Consider the following 17,058-nt stretch of genomic DNA (forward strand, 5'->3'; position numbering starts at 1 on the left):
AATTCAGAAGAATTTGATGTACAAAACTTTGTGAAAGTGACCCCTTAACTGGCCTGAATTCAGCCACAACACAAAACAGCAAATGTTTCATCAGCAATTACACAAACTTGCCCTTTTATTTCATTTTTTTTTCGCATACTTCATGTAGATAATTTCAAAATATTTACATGAACCTACACGTATTTCAGTGGAAAATATATGTGGAGAATGATATTTTAGTAAATCAGATACAGCTTGAGGCTGTCTTTGAATAAACATAAACAAATGGTTCATTTAAATTATGGGTACTTATCATATTGCAATATTATAGAATGGAAGACAACTACAAGTATCACCGGAAACAAAATCTTTTTTCTTCTAAACATAGTAAAGTATCACTGGATCGTCTTTGAGAAAGGACATCTTCCATTTAATCACAGGTTCCAATATCATAAATCCTACATTTATTGACAACAGATCTACAAATATTATATTATTGTAAATTGCATAATATACAGTCTTAAATATACCTTAGTGTATATGGATAAGTTGAACACATGATAAATTGAAGAGCAAATATCAAACTGAAAATAAAACCTCAACACTTACTAGTTAAAGAATACTACAGTAAATTAAAAATCACTCACTGATTATCACAGATAAATAGCACAAACATGTATTTAATTACATATGAAGTGTGAAATTTAAAATCTTAACTTCAAATAGTATTCAAAGAAAAAGTCTTCAAATAAATGATCAGGTTCTTAGAATGGACATCCTACATGTAAGTTTGCATGAAAAACAGAATGGAACAATCCTGGACTTAAATGTTTTCAAGAATCATGTAAAAAGTGAAATCTTGTAGAAAACAAAACATAACAAATGCTCTCTAGTCTGAGGAGTTTAACAAGTAAAATGTTTTATATCATATCACAGTATCATGGACACTGGGAAAGCAGTTAGGCCGACATGCAGAAGTGGGCTACATTAAAGTCTGTTATTTGTATCCATGTTTGGTGTACAAAACAAAATCTAAGCAGACAAACTGACCAACGTGAGACAAGCTGAATACTGAATAAAATACACCAGAGGGTAAAAACCTTATAATTATGTATTATATTTTTATAAATATGTATAAACTATATATTATGTAAACTATATATTATGTACAAACCTTAAGTACATTTAATAAAAGCTATAATTCAGCTGTAACTTAGTAAGTTTTATCATGCGTACAGGTCTCCTTAACTGTAAAAGTAAAAATGAAACCTAATGGCACTGCATGACATTTCATAATTCAGACTCAGTTCCAAGACAATTGGCTCAGTCAAACCAAAACCTTTTGTTTATGGTTCATAACACACATGTAGGTCTACATCAGAGTACATGACTAGGTAAGACTTTTTGATCTAGAGAAACAGGAAATCCTGATCTGAAATTATAATAATGAGATGAACAAGTCTGATTTTCCAAATAAATTGAACTGTACATCTGATTACCAAGAACCAGATGTTCCTGGTAATCAGGAACTGTAGGCTACATCTGATAACCAGGAACCAGATGTTCCTGGTAATCAGGAACTGTACATTTAATTACCAGGAACTTAATTACGTATGCACGGCCCCCAGTAAAAACAGAATATCACTAAGTATGGCAGAGAATATGACTAGGCGAGGTGCCTGGATGTTGAGCTATGTCTTTATGAAATCTGAATATCTGATGTGGATATAGAGCTGTAATGCCATGAATAGAATTAAGAACTTAAATGCATCTTCAGGTGAATAACCAGCTTGCCCAGTCTACGGGAGCAAACAACTGGGGGCACTATTCCAGCTAGATGATAGCCATCAACCAGATGTTGAAATGCTCGTCAGCTACAGTTGTATCAGCTGTTGTCCAATCGGCTCTTAGTCATGTAGTGTCCGACGTTGTGCATGAGGAGTCCGATGTTGTGCATGAGGATTTAGATGTTGTGCATGAGGAGTCACATGATGTGCATGAGGAGTCACATGTTGTGCACGAGGAGTCATGTTGTGCATGAGGAGTCACATGTTGTGCATGAGGAGTCATGCTCTACATGACGAGTCGCATGTTCTGCATGATGTGCACATGTACGAAGAGTCAGATGTTGCACATGAGGCGTCAAATGTTGTACAAGATGGTCAGATGTTGTCTGTGAGGGTAAGATGTTATATGCAAGTCGGATGTATGCGAGGTCAGATGTTGTATATAAGAGTCAGGTGCATGTAAAGGTGAGATGATGTTTGTAAGTGTGAGATGTTCTATGTAAAGAGAACACAAGATGTACGTAAGGGTGAGATGTACGTAAGGGTGAGATGTATGTAAGGGTAAGATGTTGTATGTAAGGGTAAGATGTATGTAAGGGTGACATGTATGTGAGGTGACATGTTGCATGTGAGGGTTAGATGTAAAGAATGGTCAGATGTTGTATGCAAGAGCCAGATGTAGTATGAGAGGGTCAGATGTTGTGTGAGAGAGTCAGATGTATCAGAGTCAGATGTTGTATGACAGTCAAATGTTGTATGTGAGCATCAGATGTTGTATGCAAGAGTCAGATGTTGTTCATGGGGAGTCACACAAGTGGACTCTTGACATTACAAGTCAGCCATAAGACATACTAAGTCCGTAAAGCTTTAATGATTATGACAAGTTGTGTATGAAAAGCTAATTTCCTTTCAATCAGTTCTTCCCAGCATTTTTACCTTTACAACCTGATTTTTCTTTCTAATCCATACATTTTGCCACTGATGCCTTACAATATGACACAGCTTTTGGATTGGTACTGGTCAGCTATTGCCTCCTCATCATACAGGTGCTGACCGGATGCCTTCAGCTTCTTCTCGGAACTTTTACCAACGCTGTGTTTCTTCTTAGATTTCTTCTCCTTCTTCTCAGGTTTGTCCTTGTATTTCTTGTTGCTGCCTGGACTGTCCAACCATCGAGAGGAGCCCTTCCCACGAGATGTCATCCCTTCATCATCTGACAAGCCCAGGCTGTTCAAGCTGTATGAAGTGGCATTCAGTTGTTTGCGGGGATCACTGACAGGATCTTTACCCAGAGGGCCCTTCCCTAGGGCCTGATTCCTGTCCATACCTGGCTGCTTTCCCATGGGAAGATCCCTGCTGATGCCCGGACCCTGGCTGATCACACTGCCCTTTGATGGCCCATACAGCTTAGCGGACTCCTCCTCTTCCTCAAGATTCTTCTCAGCATCCTCAATCAGTTGCTGCACCTCCTCCGAGGATAGAGGGTCTTCCTCAATACAACAGGCTGCGAACTCAAACTTCACTCTGGCCACTGAAAGAAACAGATAACATGCTTTAATAAAACTCTGGAAACAAATCGGTCATTTGATCCTTGAGAAGTCTTCTGTAATAGAATATTCATCACACTGTATTTATGTGTGTGACCTTTTTCCATGGACCATGCTAATGCATCTGCATGTACGTGCACTCATCTGACAGTTTTTTGCGAATTGGAATTATTCAAATAATTTGGATAATTCCAATGCATGTCCCGTGTGTAATACCCTGGATAGGCTTTACTGCTGAGGTCGACTGTTTTGTTTACATGTATCTGATATGTGTTTTCAAGAATATTTCACCTTAATGACAGACATGATCTTATAGGAATGTAGATTTTCAGACATCCAGGTTAGTATACCATAAAAGATAACACTATAAAACTGTTCTACTGGACAATGTACATTATTTACTGATGTTGCGGCCACAACCTAACGCCTTCAACAGAGTAAGGTGTCAAACAAAAAGAATTCCTATTTATATTGAAGTTTTAAACATGAGAAAAAGGAGAAGAAATCTAAGAAGAAACACAGCGTTGGTAAAAGTTCAGAGAAGAAGCTGAAGGCATCCGGTCAGCACCTGTATGACGAGAAGGCAATAGCTGACCAGTACCAGTCCAAAAGCTGTGTCATATTGTAAGGCATCAGTGGCAAAATGTATGGATTAAAAAGAAAAATTAGGTTGTAAAGGTAAAAATGCTAGAAGTTATAACTTCCATATAAATAGGAATTCTGTTTGTTTAACACCTTACTCTGTTGAAGGCGATAGGTTGTCGCCGCAAGGTCAGTAAATAATATACATTGTCCAGTAGAACAGTTTTATAGTGTTATCTTTTATAGACACCATCTTAGTTTCCAAACAAACCTTAAAACACTTTCTAAAATCAAAAAAAAATACCAGAATCAGACAGAATCATGAGCCAAATTTTGGCTCATTTTATACTGGAGTTGCCAGTCAGTCTACGGCATAATTAAGTCTACTCACCTCCTGGGGGTAAAATAACCACAGGATAAAATCCACCAGGTGGCAGCACTAAGACCCGTCGTAAAACCACAGTCCGGTTTAGTGTCAGGTAACAGATGACTAGATCCTCCCTGCGTCTTGTCCTTGAAGAGTTGTGTTTAGGAAAGATAATTCCCCAGCCGATAAAATCCCCTTGTTGCACAGAAGATGCCGCTGCAAGAGTTAGCAAGTTAGAAGTGAATTGTTAAGAACTAAGACAACTAAGAGCTTACTGCATGCACTTTTAGTTACTCCCAGCTCTGCCTGGTTTCTTCCACCATAAACAAAACTACAATGCTCAATCAAAATATACCTGCCAAGGCAAAGTGAAATATATCAACACACAATCCTGCACACAACATCTCCTTTCATAAATTCTTTAAGTGAAGCAGTTCTTCAAATACATGTGGGGTATATCAGTCACAAAAAGGGGCATAATTCAGTAAATTTAAATTGCTTTCACTAGACTTCTGCTCTGGTTGGAGAGACAAAACGTGAACAAATTTTTACAAACGTACGGACGGATCGAACGGACAGAAAGACGGAGTGAACTGACAATGCCATGCCATAATAAATAAGCTGCATAAAATCGGATACATTTTGATCAACATATACATGTACAAGAGTGTACTAGTACTATATACCTTTTCCTGTCGCCCAAAACCTGATGAAGTCCTGGGTGTAATGACTGCTAAGTGGAGGATCTCTGGGTGATGCGGCGCAGAGTGCGATCACAGGAGGGGGAGAGCAGTCATCAAACGCATCCACTAGCTGGATTTCATAGTGGTTAAACTCTGCAAGAGAAACAACACCCCGTGAACAACTTCATAGATACTCTTACAGCCCATATTACACCTAATACATCTGTACCTTATTTATTTGATTGGTGTTTTACGCCGTACTCAAGAATATTTCTCTTATACGATGGCGGCCAGCATTATGGTGGAAGGAAACCGAGCACAGCCCGGGGGAAACCCACAACCATCCACAGGCTGCTGGAGATCTTCCCACTTACGACCGGAGAGAAAGCCAGCATGACCTGGACTTGAACTCACTGCAACCGCATTGGTGAGAGGCTCCTGGGTCATTACGCTGCGCTAGCACACTAACGGAGCCACAGAGGCCCCCATCTGTACCTTATCACATGTATGTACACATACATGGGATATATGGTTCAATCTTCCACAGGCTGGATTCAACTCTGCATGAAAAACAACACCGATTGGGAAACATAATAGTGGTTCTTACAGCCTATAAGACACCTAATGCATGTGTATCCAGTGTGTCTGATCTATTGAACATACATGGGATATGCGGTTTAGACGGAGAAATGTGCTACATCACTGGTCCAGATATTTGTATGGAGTAGTTTGACTAAACCCATAACTTTGTGATTATTTTGGCAGTAGCCCACATGATACATCACAAGCTTTCTGGAATAACCATTCCCAGCCTTGATCGCGGGCCAAATGCAAACAGGCAAGAAAAAACAAGGTGATTGTTCAGTTTTTAAACAAATTTACTGCACAGTCAAGTTGTTAATAAATGAACCCAGTATGTTCTAGCAGCATTATAACTAAGCAAATGTGACTTCGGGCACACTTCGGGCACTTGGCGCTAAAGCACTGACATGTATGTTTTTTTGTTTTTTTTGATTGGTGTTTTATGCTGTACTCAAGAATATTTCACTTATACGACGGCGGCCAGCATTATGGTGGGTGGAAACCGGGCAGAGCCCGGTAGGGGGAACCCACGACCATCCGCAGGTTGCTCACAGACCTTCCCACTTACGGCCGGAGAGGAAGCCAGCGTGAGCTAGTCTTGAACTCACAGCGACCGCATTGGTGAGAGGCTTCTGGGTCACTACGCTGTGCTAGCGCACTAACCGACTGAGCCACGGAGGCCCCGACATGTATGTCACAGTACATATAAATATATGTACTGTATATATAGACAGGCAAGTCTTGCAAGCTATTTTCAACGTACGATGTATTACAACTCATTAAAAAAAAACAAAAAAAAAACAAGCATATAATCTTCAGACAAATGGGTCAAACTTTCAACTTCCAGTGCCCAAAACTAAGAACTGTAATGAGGTCCTTGATTTTAACACAAGTTAGAAATGGCTTGTGGAATCAGCTGCAGGAACTACATTTATCAAAGGTCTTAAGACTTCAGCCAAAAATTCAAGCACAGCTACAGTTAAAATGTTTTGCTCTCGGAAGTCTAAAATTTTGACACTGATTCTTTACTGCAGAACAGTATTCCATCTACAACTTGTGCTCTTTCCTCTTTTAAGTCTGGCTTTTTATGTTTTCCTAAGCTGCTTAATAAATGAAAACCTTAGTCCTCATTCCAACCTACCTGTGTGTAAGCTGGAGGCAGCCTGCAATACCTGCACCTTCTTGCTATTAGGCATCACTGAGACAATGTTATCCTCATCAACCATGGACCCTTCAGGAAGACACCAATGTTCCGGATTTGTCTGCAAGCATTTGAAATAAGAAGATGGAAATGTCTAAAACTATACCAATATCTGACTTCAATATCCTGTCTGAGACATTCTGTGGCAGTTAGCTCAATTCAGGATGACACACACACACATTCAGACTTTGTGCCATTTTTTTAATAAGACAAAAATGCATACCTGTCATCTTAGTGACTGGAAAACTTCCACACGGTTTTTTGCATTTACACAAGAAAATTGTGTAACAACCAAAAAAAGCCACATGTTTCTTGGCGTTTCCAGTTACAAAGCTGACAACCTTCATGCATCATCATCAAGGGGGCCACAACTCTTGAAAACAATGCACGATGAGATATCAACACAATTTACTTTCTTGCCAGGCCATGACAGCAAAGAGAATGGTTAGCTATATAGTTCAAAAAGGACAACATGACTTGGTAAAATGTCCAGTAAAGAGAAAATGGAGGTACAAAACCAAATAAAACATAGAGGCAAGACCGTTCTTCGCGCAACACAGAGAAACTACATGGACTGTAAATGCCTAAATTGCACGAGACTCGAAGGGAAAGAGTCAGTTTGAACTCACTGTGTTCAGAAGGGGTCCCCTTTCCACCCTGGTCTGCCAGACTATGTTAATATCCACATCATGCCCGTTAGCACATAGGGACACCGTGGGCAGGTAGCGATTCCGCTCCGCTTCGTACAGGTAGCGCGTGCCGATTGGACGCTCATTCTTGAAGAATAACACCACTGCTACTTTGTCAGCAAAGGCACTGATTTTTACTCCGATTTTATCACCTACAAAAGACAAACACACTTATGGGATCAGTAAATCGCATAACTAGATGTACATTAAAGCAGCAAATGTAGGCAAATGGAAGTCTGATCCCCCACCAAGCTTAGCCATGTATAAAATCACTCAGGAAAGGCTTAGCAATGACCATTAGTGTAGTTATTTAAACACACAACTTGTTATTTTTTCTACACAGGTAGTGTATATTTCACAAGTATATTTCAGAAGTGTGTTTCACAAGTTTCACATACTTTACACTGTAGCACTGCACAGCAAGTGCTAATCTTGAGCTTAAGTGCAAGTAGAGTTGTGCTAGACAGAAAGATGAACAGACAAAGAAATGGTCAACATTCTGAAAGTCTTTTCTATTCAGTCTATGTAGTCATGCAAAATAAGAGCAGAGTGTAAACAAACCTATTCAAGCACTTTCATTAGACTCAGCACACTAATCATATAAGCTTGTTCTGACCATCAGGCCATTGATCAATGAGGTCGCGAGTTCAAATCCAGTTCTTGCTGTTTCTGTTACAGCTTTAGGTTTGAGCAATGCATGGCAAAAGTCAGTGGTTCACATTAAGACGTTTCATATCGGCTCAGCCTGTTTGTCAATCCAGTTCATTTGTTTGAATAAAATATTGTTTAAAAAAAAAATTGCTTACATTGGGCACCCTGGTTTTCTCCCACCCATAACCCTGACCACTGTTTTACAAGTCAAAATTTCTTGAGCCCAATGTTAAACTCTCATCAAATTAATATATAAATATACTTATGAAATAAAACAGAAGGTTAGGATTATTATTGAGGAATTAACTGATCAGGTAATACCTGCAGAGAAGGTCTCTCCTTCCATGTTCCCAGTAGCGCGTGCATTGCTGAGGAGTTGTCCTAGTTTAGAGGACAGACCCACACTGGCTGGCAAAGACCCAGGGGCTGAGGAAAGGGGCATTTTGGGGCCTGCCACCCCCAGAGACACACTGGACAAGCTGCCTGTAACATGTAGACTTCTTGACTTCCATGTAGAAGTTTTGTAACACTTAATTGAAGTTTTGTAAATACTTAATGGAGTGTGAACCTATGTAGTTTTGTAACACTTCATTGCTAACTATCTAGAAGTGTTGTAACACTCACTAAGTGTGTTGACTATGTAAAAGTTTTGTAAAATTTACTGAATTTGTTGATTTTCCTGTAGAAGTTTTGTAAGATTAACTTAATTTGTTGACCCAGATGTAGAAGTTTTGTAAAATTAACTGATGCAGCAGTTTTGTAAGAGTAATGCAATTTGTTGACATCTATGCTGAAGTTTATTTGTAAGATTAACCAAATTTGTTGACATTGATATAGAAATCATACTAAAGTTTTTATTTATTTATTTATTTATTTGATTGGTGCTTTATGCATACTCAAGAATATTTCACTTAAACGACGGAGGCCAGTGTTATGGTGGGAGGAAACCAGCCCGGTGGAAACCCATGACCACCCGCAGGTTCAGAAGGGTTTCAGATTATCTGAATTTATTGACCTTAACGTAAAAGTTCTGTAACACTTACTGAGTTTGTTGACCTCTATGTAGAAGTACGAACTGTCTATAGTCAATGGATGTAGGAACTGCACGGCATGAACGCCACTGGCTGCACTCGGTAAAGTCACATGACAGTTATCAGGGGTTATATCCACCTCTAGAGCTTCAGACAGTCTCAGCATGGGTAAGGTCAGTCCTGGATAAATCACATGAACGGCTAAAAGATTATGACTGATACATACATTCACAGACTGACAGACTGACAGAGATTTAGGAGTTACAATTCTCAGAAGAATGTCAGCTACAGACTGTGCCTGTAATTCACTCTACTTTGTACAGCGAATCAGAGTTTGTACAATTTAAAACATAAAAATTCACATTTTCAAAGCCACTTGGAATAAATACTTCAAGGTAATAAACCCTAAAGCAATGTAAAACATCCTCATTAGTTGAATTTTTGCATATACATGTACACAGCACTGCATCAACCAAGTTTAAACATGGAGGAAAATAAATTTCTCCAAGAGAATGTCAGCATAGTGTAAAGACTACGTCAGGTTGGTATCCTCAACAAGCCACTATTAGCGCAACCAAATGTATTTGATTTTTTTAATTTTTTATGTATTTAAAGGGATGTCAGATTTTTCTTTCTGTAGACATGGTAATGAAACAAAGATTATGATTGGTGCCATTACTGATGTTTGACCTCTCCATTCACAGAGGGCTGGCCAGTGACCTCTAGCTGACCTCTACCACAGAGCCTACCTCAGGCTTTCAGTATTCCACCACCATTATACCTACCCTCGACTGGTGCACACCTTTACGACAGTGGTCTACCGATACGGTTGGCCACACTTCTATTTAGCTACCACCAGTGTACACATCCCCATCCCCCACTCACCCCCCCCCCCCACAAAGTCCAAACGATGGCATATCAGCCAGCACCAAATTGACAGGAAATTTTAGCCTGAAATGAACTGCTGCATATTACATCTAACACCTGATTAATTCACACATGTAGCAATGGACATACAACCATACACCTTGCACAAAAGCTTGCCCTTACGTTTGTTGACAGCATCAGTCTCCAGCATATCACGAATGTCTGCCAGCAGATCCCTGTAAATCTTGTCAAGTTCCTTCAGTAAACCCGCCTCTACTGTCTTCCCATTCTCAACCTTAATCTTTGATGCTGGCATAGGAAGAACAAAGACCGAAAATTTTAAAATGCATTGAAATTTAGTAAACATGAATAGTAAAGAATCATTTGAAAACAACCTTCCCAATTTCCTCCATTATGCTGACTTATATTCAGTTTGTATGTATATATGGGTGGTCTCCATTGCCTGTGAAGAGCAGTACATCCTGCAGAGCATAGCAGAAATGCATAACCATCCATAGGTTGCTGCCAGATGACCAGAGAGAAAAATAAATTTAGGAAGAGTGAAAATCTTCAAGGTCAGAATAATATGTGGCAGGTGTTAATAAATGATGATATACATTACAGGTAAAAACATTGGGTCAAAAAAAAGACAAACTATGTGGTACCATTTTGACTGAGCAGCACCATGGGGTAAAAGCCACCTGTTGGCTGAAGCATCATCTGGAAGCACTGCATCACCCTGTTCTTCACCACATAACACAGGACTATCTGCTCAGCCCTGGGGTCAAAGTCAGGTCTGTCCCTGCGCTCAGGGGAGTAATGGACACCCCAGCCTATGTGATCTCCAGTCTTCACACTGTTGGCTGAAACAATAAGGAATTGAATCATACTGTTATTAACAAGAATGCAGGTGTCCAAAATACCTTTTGACTACTTGTTTATTTGTGAAAAAGCATCATTATGGTAAGAACCTGAAGGCAGTAATTTTGTAAATGTGGAACTTATTATCAGGAAAAATTAAGAAGGAACAAGGTGAGGTCATTCAAAAGATGCATACAAAAAATACATGACACTGTGCAGACAAAATCTCATGTGAACTTCTTTGCACTTCGACTAGGGTGACTTCATAAACATTGCAATAAATGGCATGAAAATTATGCATGCACAAGTTTTCATCATGGGGAAAGAGGACAACGGACAGAAGGACAGTAATGCTAGTATATCTTCTTCTCACCCCTCCTAACTTGGAGGGGTTGCAGGATGTATAATAACTTATGTAAATTCGCCAAACATACATGTACCCAAATCAAATAAGGCGTGCACTATTAAATATAGCTTACCTCCCAGCTTATTAAGAAAGACTTATTTTATCTATTCATTTTAATGCCACACTGATCAGTTTCTGTAGCTACAAAGTGAAGCTCTATGACAGGATTTCTTGACACTGATAAACAAGTCACTTACTGGGTTCCCACTTTAGATAGTCTCTCAGCAAAACACATGGAGGTGTTGGCTTCAGTGGACTGACAGTTGCTATGGCAACTGTTGGCCCCACCCCTTCTGCTGTGCACTCCTCCACTTTTACATCATAAAATGGTAAATCTGTGACAAATAGTAAGTGGCACTATAAGAGCAATTTATAACCACTTCTTTCTGGTCATTGAACTGAGATATTCAATACAATATTTGCAAATAACAGACTGGATCAATATTCCACCATTAAAAATGAATTACTGCTCTTAATTTTCTTCAGACTTTACTTTGATCACCTATGTTTCAAGTAGCTAGTCCTCACCCTAGTCATTCCAGATACCACACCCAGTCCTGCGAGATACCATGCCCAGTCATACCAGTTCACCCACCCAGTCACACCAGGTACACACCCAGTCATAAATGTACTAGGTGCCCACCCAGTCATATTAGGTGCCCATCCACTCATACCTGTGTGCCACCCAGTCATACCGGATACCCACCCAGTCATACCAGTCCCACCCAGTCATACCAGTTCACAAACCCGGTCATACCTGATTCCCATCTAACAACACCAGATGCTCATTTAGCCATACCAGTCCCACCCAGTCATACCAGAGACCCACCCAGTCATACCAGTTCACAAACCTAGTCATAGCAGGTGCCCACCCAGTCATACCAGGTGCCCACCCAATCATATCAGGTGCCCACCCAGTCATACCAGGTGCCCACCCAGTCATACCAGTGCCATCGCAGTCATACCTGATACACACCCAGTCATACCCGATACCCACCCAGTCATACCAGTCCCACCCTGTCATACCAGTTCACAAACCCGGTCAAACCTGATTCCCATTTAACCATACCAGATGCTCACTTAGTCATACCAGTCCCACCCAGTCATACCAGATGACCACCCAATCATACCCGATGCCCACCTTATTATACCCGAGGCCCACCCAGTCATACCAGGTGTCCACCCAGTCATACATGATGCCATCCCAGTCATACCAGATGTCCACCCAGACACACCTGATGCCCACCTAATCATAACAGATGCCCCCACAGTCATACCAGATTCCCACCCAGTCATACCAGTTCACCCACCCAGTCATACCGGATGGCCATCGTCATACCAGAGTCCATCATCTAACATCATAAACCCTGAGCTGGTCAGCCCTTCCTTACACCATCCTAACTCACACTATGACAGAGATCTAACAGTCCTGTGTCAGACAGTTTCAGCTACTACAGACCTGGTCCCAGAGAGACTGTCCCCTGAAGAAAACCCTCTACATCTTTGTCCTTGGCACACATGAAGATGTTTTCATTTTGGTCAAATTTAGTTGCTGGTGAGCGGATCCAGTGTGAAACGTCGGTCTGCAAAAGTGTTTGTTTATTCATTTATTTGCTTACATATTAAATATATAATTACAGGTCAGCTTCCCTGGTTTAAGAAAGTGGTTAGAACTCCAGACCAGATCTTGCCAGATAACTCACAGATTTCTTGATGTACTACACAGCAACCATCACCAGAAATGAAGACACAGTTTTCACCTAATAAATTGCAGTTTGTATAAAATGACATTTGCAAGCAGTGATTTGTACTAAATGTGTGAAGACTTACTGACATACAACATACAACTTCATAAGGAGACACAACACGAATAGACTTCAGCAGTTTACATATTTAGGGGGGGAGAATTATCTTTGAAAAGCAAATATTACAGCTGTTTGCAAGCCATTTAAATTTTAAAAAATGTTACAAGCATTTTTTTTTATACAGTCCTGCAACTTTTGCAGCTGTTTGCAAACCCTTTTAATTTTCCAAAAACTGTTACAAGCATTTTTTCTATACAGACCTGTGTTATAGGTTGTTTCTCCACAGCAGGTACCAGCCAGATCACCTCCAACTCTATTGGTCCTTTCTCCAGAAAGAGACAGGGGAAATATTGACTGTGGTCTGTTTCAAACAGATACCTGCAGAAACGACATACCAACTCATAAATGAGATTATAAACTGATACTTCATTTTTGTTGTATCATATTATTACACCTCATAACTGATGTTTCCTTTGTTTGCTTGGGTTTATTAATGAACAAATGCTTTTCAAAATTATTTATTAACATGTCATGACTGGACGACTGTGGATTCCTCCCGCTATAATGCTGGCCACCGTCATATAAGTGAAATATTCTTCAGTATGGTGGAAACGCACAAATCAAATATATAATTAAACAAATTAACATGTTATGACGAGAGTACATGTAATTTCAGTGTAAGACCAGTCTAAATGTTGAAAAACATATTTTTAAGCAAACATCAGCACATTGGAGGTATCATCTGAAGAAAACTGGGAGAGGACTTTCACTAGCCATTTGATGAGAGGTGTGTCATGGAATTCCCCATAATTACTGCTAATATGTGAAAATTTAAGTCAGAACAACATCAGTACTAAGTATGACTGTTCTCTGTCAAATATTCAGTATTATCCAATCACGAGAGGACACATATTCACTGCTCCTACTGTGACTAAATGCTGGTAGCTGGATCCCACCAATGCTATCTTGGTGAGCATAATGTCATTATTTTTGTGTCAAAAAAATGTCAGCTTTCCGACACAATGTGTCAACGAATATTAGGGATGAAGTTTTTGAAGGGTGTTCCTTTACTGGAAGATTGTGAAACTATCAAGGCTATACAAGCCACTTACACCAACTGTAGTTTATGGAATATAACACAAGCTTAAAAGTTACACGCCACTGATATACATGTACTGTACATACCGGGTAGCAACAGGAAGGCCATTTTTGTAGAAAAAAATAGTTGATGACTTTTTCCCAAAGTATGACACCTCGACTGAGAGCTTGTCACCTAAGAAAAACAAAACACAAGTTTAATCTTTTGATCATTAAACCAAAACATGTATTAAGGTACGGCTTGAGACTTTGGGCATATAAAAGAAGGCCTGTATGTGAACGCCGTGCACTTTCCAACGATACAGACTGTTCAGCATGACATTAAGAACAGCTATACAGCATGCAACTCATTGTCTGAATTGAAAGTATGCCAGCTCAAACAAAAAAAACCATCTTCCAATTATAGAGATAACCTTCTATGCAATTTCTAATATTACTTTCTCACCTTAAGTTTGGCATTTCTAAACTCACACACTTTATTTGATTCTGACCGATTCTTAGACCTTATAGCACAACTGAACATTTTTTTTTTGGGGGGGGGGACTAATTTCTTGTCAAAAACTGTTAACTTATGGCATTAAAGGTATACTTTTATAGCCTATATGTAATTTTGAAAGTGGATTTTTAAATAACAAAATTTAGGTCAAATACAGTTATTTGTGCCTGTATTTCAATTCATACAAATATTGAAAACACAAAAATAAATTTAGTTTTTGTCACACTTTAATAGAGCCAAGACAAATCACCCAGTCATACTGGTGAATGACCCTTTGCATACATTGCTGCTGTACATTTCATCTGGATTCACGCACAGATTTAAAACTCTTTGGTCACTTTCAGAAAACTAGAAAATTTGATGTAACTTTGATGAAAAAAGTTATGAAATTTTTAGGAAAATTAGGAAGCTTTGTGAAAGTGGCCTCAGTATACAGAAACCAGGAAGAATTTGCAAAGATTTAATTCTGCATATAGATCTTACCTTGACCAATCACTTCTCCTCCTGTGTTAGCTGTTGAATCATGGGAACTGTAGCACCTGCCCGTGTTGCTATGGTAACCGACTGTGTTATTCCAATGTCCTGGGGCCCTGTTTTCCTCTATAGCACTTCCAGCGATGCCTGCAACTATTTTGCTTTCAGGACCTAAAATGTATGTAAAATCATCAACATTCTTAAAATCAATGAATTAGTAGAAAAAACTATTAAAAAACTAAAAAAACTATTAAAACATGTTTAGTTTTACCAAAAATATGTAGCAAACTATCCTGACATAACTACATGTACTGTACTAAACTTACAAGCATGGTCAGACACTTCAAGAACAAAAAAAATTTCAATGCCTATATTTTCATATAACATGCACATTGTGGGTCATTTTCTGACTGACAATGCCTATGGCGGCGTGTAATTAACTTAACAACCTGTAAAATACCTGTACAGTTTAGTGAGATAATATTCAGTGAAATCATATTCAATAAAATCATATGTAGTGAAATTTATTTATTTATTTGATTTGTGTTTTACGCTATGCTCAAAGGCTATTTCACTTATACAATGGTGGGAAGAAACCGAGCAGGGCCTGAGGGAAACCCAAGGCCTTCCGCACGTTGCTGGCGAAACTTCCCATGTGCAGTATGAGAGGAAGGCTAACCACTTTGGCCCCCTGTAGTGAATCATATTTGAAATTTCATTTAGTCAAATCATATTGGTGAAATCATATTCAATGAAATCTCAATCAGTCATCTCATATTCAATGAAATCTCAATCAGTCATCTCATATTCAATGAAATCTCATTTAGTCAAATCATATTCAATGAAATCTCATTTAGTCAATTCATACTCAGTAACATCTCATTCAGTCATCTCATATTCAATGAAATCTCAATCAGTCAAATCATATTCAGTGAAATCTCATTTAATCAAATTACATTTTAACACTGGAATCATATTAAGCACTGAAGAAGGCTCTCACCCAGAGACTTGACCCGCAGACAGAAGGAGGGATAAGCTGTTGACAAGGGCTGAAGACTCTGGAGGAAGCTCCAGGCCTGGCAGCTCTGTGGCAGGTTTACTTTACATTTGCGTCCTCCCCTGGGGTCTTGCTGTGTGTCATACAAGACCTCCCCGGCACAGCGATAGAAACGACCCATACTGGCTGACAGGCATCAGTTTTTCATCACCTTCATCTATAGTGAGAAGTCATGAAATTAAAAATTAATAAAAACTGCATCAACATCTGTTGTAATTACACCTAAACATTACTAGCGAGAAATACAATGTTGACCATATGTTCAACTGTGTTTATTTATTTATTTGACTGATGTTTAATGCAGTACTCCACAATTTTACATACATGTATTTGGTTGGGAGAAGCAATAGCAGTTGGAGAAAGTCTTCAAAAGTTACAAACTTCCTGACTTTAGAAGGCAATGAAAACAGTTAAATTCCAGCACACGTGCATTGGTCAAGCAGAATTAGTCAGTATTATAATTAGTATTATCAGTAAATACAAATCTACATGATGTGGTTTATTTATTTATTCGATTGGTGTTTTACGCCATACTCAAGAATATTTCACTTATACGACGACGGCCAGCATTATGATGGGAGGAAACCAAACAGTGCCCAGGAGAAACACGTGATCATCCACAGGTTGCTGAAGACCTTCTCACATACAGCCGAAGTGGAAGCCAGCAAGACTACATGATGTAAGCTGGGTCTATTATATAGGTGAATCCTCTCACAGTAATACTGGCCACAGTAGTATAAGTGAAATATTCTTGAGCATGGTATAAAACACCAATCAAATAAATAAATATTATATAGATAAAGGGATATGCACAAGACTACTCCTCTTCCAGTCTCGTTCTGGACTGATTTAAATTTAACGCAAACTTTCTGATTCAAAACTTGTGACCTTTTGA

At 39.2% G+C, this 17,058-nt stretch overlaps 1 protein-coding gene across 1 annotated transcript; it reads right to left on the minus strand.

Annotated features, from left to right (window-relative positions):
• Window positions 1-2,752: 2,752 nt before the first annotated feature.
• Window positions 2,753-16,284, minus strand: LOC135461740 (uncharacterized). The gene is given in 15 exon segments (XM_064738967.1): window positions 2,753-3,297; window positions 4,287-4,478; window positions 4,949-5,098; window positions 6,669-6,789; window positions 7,358-7,569; window positions 8,390-8,551; window positions 9,112-9,279; window positions 10,150-10,275; window positions 10,632-10,822; window positions 11,412-11,568; window positions 12,693-12,816; window positions 13,299-13,416; window positions 14,224-14,311; window positions 15,116-15,277; window positions 16,107-16,284. Coding segments are annotated over 15 exon segments (2,694 nt in total).
• Between the last annotated feature and the right edge of the window lie 774 nt (window positions 16,285-17,058).

The sequence above is a fragment of the Liolophura sinensis genome, chromosome 1, assembly GCF_032854445.1.
Source record: "Liolophura sinensis isolate JHLJ2023 chromosome 1, CUHK_Ljap_v2, whole genome shotgun sequence".
Taxonomy (NCBI): Eukaryota; Metazoa; Mollusca; class Polyplacophora; order Chitonida; family Chitonidae; genus Liolophura; species Liolophura sinensis.